The sequence below is a fragment of the Phragmites australis genome, chromosome 17 (genome assembly GCF_958298935.1).
Source record: "Phragmites australis chromosome 17, lpPhrAust1.1, whole genome shotgun sequence".
Classification (NCBI taxonomy): Eukaryota; Viridiplantae; Streptophyta; class Magnoliopsida; order Poales; family Poaceae; genus Phragmites; species Phragmites australis.
The window spans coordinates 19393457-19402709 of record NC_084937.1 but is presented as its reverse complement, the minus strand read 5'-3'; the positions used below and the strand labels follow the sequence as shown (position 1 = coordinate 19402709).

Genomic DNA, 9253 nt, shown 5'->3' with positions numbered 1-9253 from the left:
TTACTTTTGTTGGTGTGAATTAATTATAAGTTGCGCCGATGCTTGAAATTATTGTTCCACGGATCGGTGTTCTCATTTTAAATTATCGGTTCCAGATTGATACCCGCATATTTATGTTCAGATTGGTTCGTTTTTGATATCCCGACATTCTCGAGTTCGTAGCTGTTTCCGGCTTTCCCGTTTTCGATTCCGTTTTTGAGAGAAAATGTGAAATGAAAACGGTTAGGGTGTTTTTCCGACTGTTCCCGTTCGTTTTCATCCCTATATATATTGTCTTCCAATCATGTCAATCTCCTATAAATCCAACGTGTTGATTATTGCATTGAATAAACAGGGCCACCAGATCGAAGTTGTCACTATTTTTATCCTCAAGAGGTCTCATAATGTTGAAATCCCCCCCCCCCTCCCAAATGATCATTGGGTTAGTTTCCAAACTATATATATGTGCCATTTTAGTGAGAAATTTCGCTTTAAAATCCTCTTTGGCCGGTCCATAAACTGTATATAATATCCAAGTGAAACCATCTTCTCTGTTTTTTAAAAGGAATTTAGAGTAAAAATCCCCTTTAACTATGGAACCAATGTCAAACACAGAAGCATTAACCCCAATAATCATTCCCCAATCTTCCTCGCGGAGGCATGCCACAAATAATCCAAACCACCACAAAAATGATTAAGGGTTGCGGCAAGAAAAGTACTTCTTCATGTTTCCATAATAACGAGGAAATCGAGATATTGTTCTTTTACTATATCCAAAATATAATTGTGTTTAGCCAAGTCTCCTAGACTTATATTGTTCCAAAAGATACCTTTTATCAGATATATATTTTCGACGGAATATTTAGCTTCTTAGGCAGGCGAGGAGCATTACCCTTGTTCTCAGGATAGTTAGACTTTTTCTTTCTAGGTACCGCATTTAGATTATCGCAAATGTGGTCCAAACCCTCCTCATCAAGGACCTCAGTTAAATCATATCGAGTTTTTCTTCCTCCCCACTTTTCATTTCAAAATGCAACCAAAGCACAATGGGGATTTCAGTATTGCAGTTTGACTGTGGTGAGAGATTTTGGGGGTGCTTCTTGGTCTTGGGATTGCAGGAGGGGAAAACGGGGGGTTGTACAGGGGAGGTTAAGGGTTCAAGAAGTATATGTTTTGGCCGCTAGGAGGTTGTCTTGTGTGGTTTTACACTTAGGAAGAGTGTGATCTGTGCGCGCAGTGAGGTAGGTCTGCTAACTTCTTTCCTGCCTTTTTCTTACTGTTTCACAATGTAGCAACTGAATCTCCTTCTCCACCCATCGAATGTGCCTCCTGCTCCTGCACGCTCCCGATTTTGTGATCTATGACTTCAGGTTCTAGGAGAGTAGTAGTACAGTCTGTGTTCTGCTTGGAAACTTGCCCCACTTACAAGGTAGGAGAAAATAGTCTTGGGATCAAATTCTCCACAAACATTTTGTGATCAGTATATATGCTTGCTGCTTCGGTTCCACGAGAGGCTCCAGCTGCAGGCTCCCCTCTGCTAGGTCTGCTGAGGTCCGAAATTAGCACCCCTTCATTTCATTTCTAGATCCACCAATATATATATATATATATATATTATATATATATATATGTATGTATGTATGTATGTATGTATAGGCGAGTATGTAGTAGTTATTTCATACCCTAACCTAACTGAACGAGCCAGCCCCTGCCAAGGTTTTACTTACCGAATGGTCTATAACTGCTCAAAATTCGGTTGAAATTCGCACAAAATTCATTTGCTAAAATTTGAAATTTAGACAAAAAAAATGTCAGATTCTCCGTTCGGTAGCAGGTCGAATCGGACCAGTTACCGAGCGATTTTCTCGATTTATCTAGCTGTTTTCTCAAATTTTCCGCATTATCGGTAACCACTCGGTTTTATCGGTAAATGCTCGATTTTCTCGATTTTCAATGAAGTTCAACAAAAAAACCTAAAAATTGACTCAATCTTGTAAAATCAATAACTAATTCATCTAAGCTTTAAATCAAGTGAAACAAATTTTGTTGGTTACTTGTAACATGATCTACATGATAAAAGTATTTATACTCATAAAAAAGTTGAAATTTTCTGTGAGAAAATGTATTTGTTAAACCAAGTTAAATGCATAGTTTACTCTTTTCTAATCTAAAAATTATGAAACTAATTTTGTTAGTCTTATTACATGATCCTATGTCTTTTAAAAATACATGAACTCATGAATTAGTTATTGTAACATGCAGGATTGTGTAAATATGTTGCGACTAGATTAATTCATAACTGACCCATCACACCTCTAAAATTAGTGAAACCACATTTATTAGTTTATTTATAATATGCTTTATGTAAGAAAAATAATGGTAGACATGAAAAAGTTAATTACAGTGCTGTTTCTTAACATATTCACTTTATGCTTGTGGACTTTGTAAAAATCATGGAGAAATTAATAAAACTCTAAATGAAGTGAAATCAATTTTAAAGATTCTCTTAATACGTTCTACACAAGAAAAATATGTGTTTTCATGTTAAGATTTTCCTTAACATGAGTTAATGACTGAGCCGCACGCTTCAACTTTTTCATTTTTTTCAAATTTCCTCCCTATAGAATATGATGTAAATGATATTATTTTTGAAAAAAAAATTCACAGAGGGTCTTAGAATTGTCTCTAGTTTTTTAGGATTTTTTTGAATTTTTTATTTTTTTTAAATTTTTTAATTCAAATTCAATTATCGTTCGGTTTTTGAAACCGAACTGGAACGATAAGCTTGGTAACCGCGAATTTTGATCGGTTACTGTCGATAAATTAAACCCTGCACCCCCCCCCCACCCCACCAACTCAACCAGCCCTTCACCACCCCAGCCACACACAAAATAAGTATGACTGTAAACACTATGTCGTGTTCATAATGTATTTGCTTATATTTGTAAATAGTTTACTTCATCAATTTTTTTTGTGAAAGTTCAATATTTTTTTATGAAGAAAGTTCAATATTGTTGAATCATCTATAGATATGTTTAAGCACATATGCTATTCCAGTGATTCATAATTAGTAATATATATAGTCTGTCTATAAACACCACATTCTTTGTTCATAAAAATAAGTCATGTGTTTCATACTTCATTATGTTTCACAAAACATTGTGTGTAATAACTAATATCTCTTAGTATAAAGAAGTCACTATCTTATCATAAAAAATATTTAGATATCTCGTTAATAGTTCATGCATCATTCTATGTCACTGATTCATAATTAGTAATATCAGTAATCTATGTCTATAAACACCTCATTCTTTGTTCGTAAAAATATGTCATATGTGTGTATTACTTAACACATCCCGGGTATTACAAACTTCATTATGTCTCATAGCGTGTTATATATAACTAATATCTCTCAGTATAAAGAAGTGACTACCTGAAAATAAAAAATATTTAGATGTCCAGTTAATAGTTTATACATCGTGCTACCAAAAGATATTGAACTTTTGCACACAAAAAAAAAAAAATTGATGAAGTAAACTATTTATAAGTATAAATAAATACTTATGAACATGACAGTGTTTATAGTTATGCTTTTTGTGCGTGGATGGGGTGGTAGGGGGCTGGTTGGGTCAGTGGGGTGGTGGAGAGCTGACTCGTTCAGTTGGATTGAAGTATTCCATACCCACGGGATAGTATAGTAAAAATCGAGCTAAGTGTATCAAACTCATCTTAAATTCTAAAACTTTTAAATTCAAAACTTTTAAGTATACATATGTGCTGCAGTTTAGATATGCTTTCTAGCTAGTATACCAAGTTGGCCGGGTAGGCTGGTCCTTTGCCTGGCGTCCTGCAGCCTGAAGGCGTCGTTTGGATTTGGCCTCCTCTGTGTTCCAGACAGAAGAGTCCCATTTCATCCCATCCTAAGCCACCTCATGCACGAATATGGTGATTCAAGCAATATGAGTAGAAATTTAATCTAACCAAAGATTTCTCAGGGATAATACACATATATGTCTTACAGATCGAAGTACGGAAGCACTGCATTACGGATTGATCATTTAAAAATTGAAATATAAGGGTCTGATTTCAGCAGACCAATGCTCGTCAACAGCATATTTTACCAGAGTAAGGAGTTCATTACATTTTCAGTCACTACCAAAATCAGCTGCATTGACTTGCTGCAGTGCTGATTCATCGGTACTGTCTACTGCTTCGATTCTGGAGGAGACCATCAGCTCAAACTGGACAACATGCCTCTCCACGCCCAGCACCTGAAGAAGCTCATCCTCGCACAAAATTTTCGGAGTGTTGTGCTTCTCCATCAGAAGAATGCCCTCTGCTAGCTTTTCACTGCTATTCACTTCGGACACACTGCTACCACAAATGAGGTTACCCTTTAGCAGACTGTCTCTAGTTTGCTCTGCTGAGCAGCTTGTAATGAACCTTTCCGAGGCGCTCATTTTGAGATTCTGGGTTGTCGGAATGGAGACAGTTTCGTAGTTAGCTGGGTAATAGCACGGCATCCGTAATTCAGATTCAACTCTCTCCTTTAAGAAAGCCATTTGAGGCTTTTCACCATGAACAAGAATTACATGTTTGGGTGAAAGAAATTCTATTAGATCCATGATCCCTTTGGAGTCTGTGTGAGGACTGAACGATAGCTGATGGATCTGGTGCACAAAGGAAAAACAACTCGATGTGAGGAGATAGCATACAAGAAGTGAAACGAATTACAAAGTTTAACTACCCTCATTCCAAACAGAAGACATGTCAACTCGATGTGAGGGGATGACATTTGTTGTATAATGAATGACTTAGCTACTAGAAGTTAATTCGTGCAGAATGAAAATCAGAGGTGATTCATCGAACTTCAAAGCAGGGCGTCTATTATTTTTAAGTATATAGTAAAGATGTTGAAAAATGGCACAAGATGTTGAAAAATAATATCAAACAAATGTCAAGACAACATCCAAGTTATATGCTTTTCGATGGTGCACAAAATATAACCATTGAATCTGAAAGTCACCAGTTTATACTATAACTATTTTGACCATTTATTTGACACCTCCTTTGATAAGACCTCGCGTTTTCTAAAACTACAATTTTTTGTTAAGGGAAGTATAGAGTGAAGTGAAAAGCAACCTGACATCTGACATCAATATGGGTGTCCTTGTCTAAATCAATCCTCGTAGGTTTGCCAGACATCAACTTATGACCAATGGTTCCAGCAACACAATATCTGCATCGGAAAAATGAATGTGGCACCAGAAATCACTTTAAGAGAACAAAAGGATGTTTAGAGTTTGCCAGTATGAACAAGAGCGACTTTATCATCAAACAAGTATATTTTAGTACAGCATTAGAAAACATGAAAGAAACAAGAAATTTTCAGAGTTATAGGGTGTACCCTGGAAGTGCAACCAGATTTTTTTCTGACGGCGCCCATTTCTTAAATGCCTCAAGAGAAAATCCACCACTAATCATACCAGGTGTTGCAAAAAGTACACAGGGACCAGGATTGTTAATGAAAGATCGCTCAAAGTGACAAACTGCAATGTGTAAAAACCTCCAATGTTATTCTTACATAAGTGAATTGCTAATGAAACACAGAACATCTTATATTTTGATGAAGGTTACCACATACAAAGTGAGTGGCAACTATTGTTTTTTAATCTTGAGATTAATTAAAAGACCCTTTAATAAAAAAAAAATGAGTAACAGCACACAGTATCCATTTGGTATTGCATAGTTATTACAAATTATGAGCATGAATACAAAAGATGAATTGCAGCTTCTTTACTTGCCAACAGAACATTTTAGTTTCTTGCCCTCAATCATATGCACTTTATCTTCATCCTGCATAGAATTGAGCTGAGGCTCTTTTTGAAGAACTTAGCCACTTACCATGCTTGAAGTCAAATGGGTTGTGCACTGTGTAACTGTCCTTGATATTTTGGCTAGTCCATCCAATAAGCATCTTGTAGTACATGTTAGCTTGAATGGTCAAACCTATAGAACAAATAATAACCTCAGATAAAACAGGAAAATACATAAAAGCAAGTTAATATTTCACGAAAACACACATACCAGCTGAGAAGTAAATAGGAATCTTCAAGTTCATCCTCTCCCAATAGTCATCCAGTAATATACACAGCTCCTGGTATACATAACAGAACGATGTCACTTCCAAATGGACACTCTATTTAAGTATGTTTTGAACAGTGTGCCCTGTACAGTATTTTCCAAAGGGACTTACCCATTTAATTTAAAGAGTGAATAGTTTATCATTGTTTTATATGTCTCAGAGAGTATGATCAAGAGAGAACTATGGCACCTGCGCTCTTCCCAAAGCAAATGTTGGAATTAGAACTTTACCTCCTCCAGAAACACATTTATGAACCTAGAGAAAACACAGAGTTAAGCGGTGAAAGTAATGTAGCATAGAAATATTCAATGTATTTACAGTTCATAGGATTGACTTTTTAATACAATCAAGATAATTTCTAAACTGCAATGTCAGGGTTAAAAGGTAGATACTTGGACAGTCACAAATTGCACTTAATATTTGGTGAATATTGGCTTTCTGGATGGTATTGTGCTAGAAGAAAATACTAAGCATGTAAAAACCCAGCCACCAGCATAAAAAATGATACTATCATAGCTTAGCCCATCAATAGAATAGCATAGTTTTCACACATGCAACCAAAATCTATAAAACCAAATATATTGGCAGCATGGAAATTCATGTTTTCATACCGCTTTTAAGAACTCCCTCACTCGGGCATGCTTTGAGTCACGTATAGTTTTAGCATATGTGGACCTGCAGAAAAAAAATATAATTTTGATACTTAATATTATACACAACGAAAAACACTCAGACCAATTGAATCATAAACAATAATGGTAAAACAGTACGATGCCATCACAAGTTACATCATAAACAAATGCAGAATCATTGTACTCTATTTAAACATTACAAGCTAAATTCAGAAGCAATATATAACTACATTGGTAATTTACAGGGCAGCTATATCCCAAATGATTTCCATGTGAACACACTAGCTAACAAAAGGAGCCAGGTACTGGTTGACTGATGGGTACCAGTCTGGAAACCTGTTGCTAGGACCTGATATCAGCAAAAACAACCAAAAAATGACATGTCAAAAAAGAAAACATACTCACCCAATGGTGCTAAGAAATAAGAAAGAACATATGCATCTAACATGGCATACTCACAATAACACTAGGTTAAAATCCAAGTGAAGGCAGCCATCAAATAGAAAAACATGTTTATAATTGGAGGTCGGACCATACTCTGTTATCAAAAGATCCAACTTCAGACGATCAATTTGCGCTGCTCCAAGATGTCTATCTGGTGTCATATTGTAATCTCCGGTGTAAACCATAGCAGCATCACCAACTTTTGCATAAATCATGGCAGCCCCTAGAACCTTGAGTTTAGAATGATGATTTTACTAGATTAGAAAGTAGAGAACTAAATCAATACTTCTCTTCAAAGAATTTAAAGAGCACTGAAATAGATACGGCACCAAAAAAAAGTATAAGAAACATACATGTCCAGCATAATAGGCACGGATCATGAGGTCTTTATCTACTTGAACCGTCTGCTTCAAGTCCAATGGTATGACTGAAATGTCAAATGTTACAAGCAAAAAAAAGGTTATCAAACATTGTATACTTCTGTGCCAGCATCAGTTTTTAAGGTAGACTGATAATAGAATTCCAAACTTAACTAAGGTTACCTTTCTTCATACACCTGAGAATATCTTCATAACTATATTGCTCTTCCTCTCCTCTCTGATCTACCGTTACTTTCCGATAATCCTCCAGCATAAATGGAGCTAAAGCCTTTGTTGGATACTGTTTGAGGTACATGACAAAAGTTATGGGATGAACATCAACCATCAAGAGGTATAGATGCTTCGTATAAGAACTGGAAAGACAAAAGAAGACAACAACCCCAAGCAAATTAGCCAATGATGCAAGATCCTTCATTTCAGATAATAGTCACTCAAGGATTGCAAAATCATCAAATTTACCGAATTCCTAATTGACACATCTGGAGAACAAATAACTAATACATTTTGCACATGGACCTGACCACAGTATCGCGAGTTTAGCAAGCAACTAACGGTACTTTCTAGCTCAGAAGCAGTAAAATCCAAATTTTAACAACCCAATCCAACATCAACCCAATTTACTTTAACCAAACCCAGATTCCACAATACTTGCCACATTATAACCCAAACAGTAGTCACAAGTTAGTCAGAGGCTCAGAGCTCACCGTCATGTAGATGGGGCCGTGGTACCCGCAGACCTCGGTGAAGTAGGGTAGCGCCCCGATATGATCCAGATGACTGCAAAACGCAAGCTTCAGACAGGGACCAATAGCGCGAGAAGCTGAAGAAAATCCCCAGGAAAAGGAAAGGGACGTGTTTCCGCGTACGTACAAGTGCGTGACGATAACGCAGGAGATGGCAGCGGTGAAGTTGGGAGCCCCGGAGGCGGCGAGCACGCGCGAGAAGTCCGGGTAGCGGCGGCGGTCGTGGTATCCCATGTGCATGCCGCAGTCGAACATGACGCGCTTCCCGCCGATGGTCGCCACCACGCAGCTCTTCCCCACCTCCTGACCCGCACCTGCACCCACCCCCACAGCGGCGCGCGCAGCGCAGCGTTAGTCTGATCCTAATCGAGCCGTCCTTGAGGAGGAGGTGAGGACGCCGCGTACCTAGCACGAGGCACTCGATATCCATGGCTCGCCGCTGCCACGCGAGGGGTTTTGGGGCGCCGGGGCCAAGGGTTTCACTTCTCAGTGGAGTTTGTGTGCGTCTGATAGTGAGGCCAGCAGTGCCGCGGCGGGAGGGACGCAAGCGTGCGGACTTGCGGCCACCGGCGGCCGGCGGGGTGTGCCGCGCGGCGGGTCGGTTGGCGGCGGACGCGTGCGAGAGGCGAGAGCGAGAGTCAGAGACAGGCCGTGCCGGTTAGATTGCGGCCGGCCCTGCAGTTTCGTGGACGGGCCGCGGCTTCTGCGGATGTGAATAGCAGCCCAACACAACCGTTTCAGACTTATGCGGAAGCGAATTACTGACCAAATTGTCTTTCAACACTCAGTTTAAAATAAAAACAAATTAAATATATATTGTATTGAAATAGAGTCAAAATGGTCTCTTTAACGGATGTCGATAGCCTGCCTAACAGAGATAATGGCATAAAAGGAAAAGAAAACTTATTATTCAATGGTATAGAAAGAAAT

General features: G+C 38.3%; 1 protein-coding gene across 1 annotated transcript; it reads right to left on the bottom strand.

Annotated features, from left to right (window-relative positions):
• Window positions 1-4044: 4044 nt before the first annotated feature.
• LOC133897665 (cleavage and polyadenylation specificity factor subunit 3-II) lies at window positions 4045-9009 on the bottom strand. Its single transcript, XM_062338460.1, has 13 exons — window positions 8729-9009; window positions 8451-8637; window positions 8285-8357; window positions 7743-7860; window positions 7554-7627; window positions 7294-7430; window positions 6736-6799; window positions 6314-6379; window positions 6067-6136; window positions 5884-5988; window positions 5387-5528; window positions 5122-5218; window positions 4045-4649 (listed from the first exon to the last, which is right to left on the bottom strand). Exons 1-13 carry the CDS (start codon window positions 8751-8753, stop codon window positions 4125-4127), a joined length of 1683 nt encoding a protein of 560 aa, XP_062194444.1. The 5' UTR covers window positions 8754-9009; the 3' UTR covers window positions 4045-4124.
• Window positions 9010-9253: the final 244 nt, after the last annotated feature.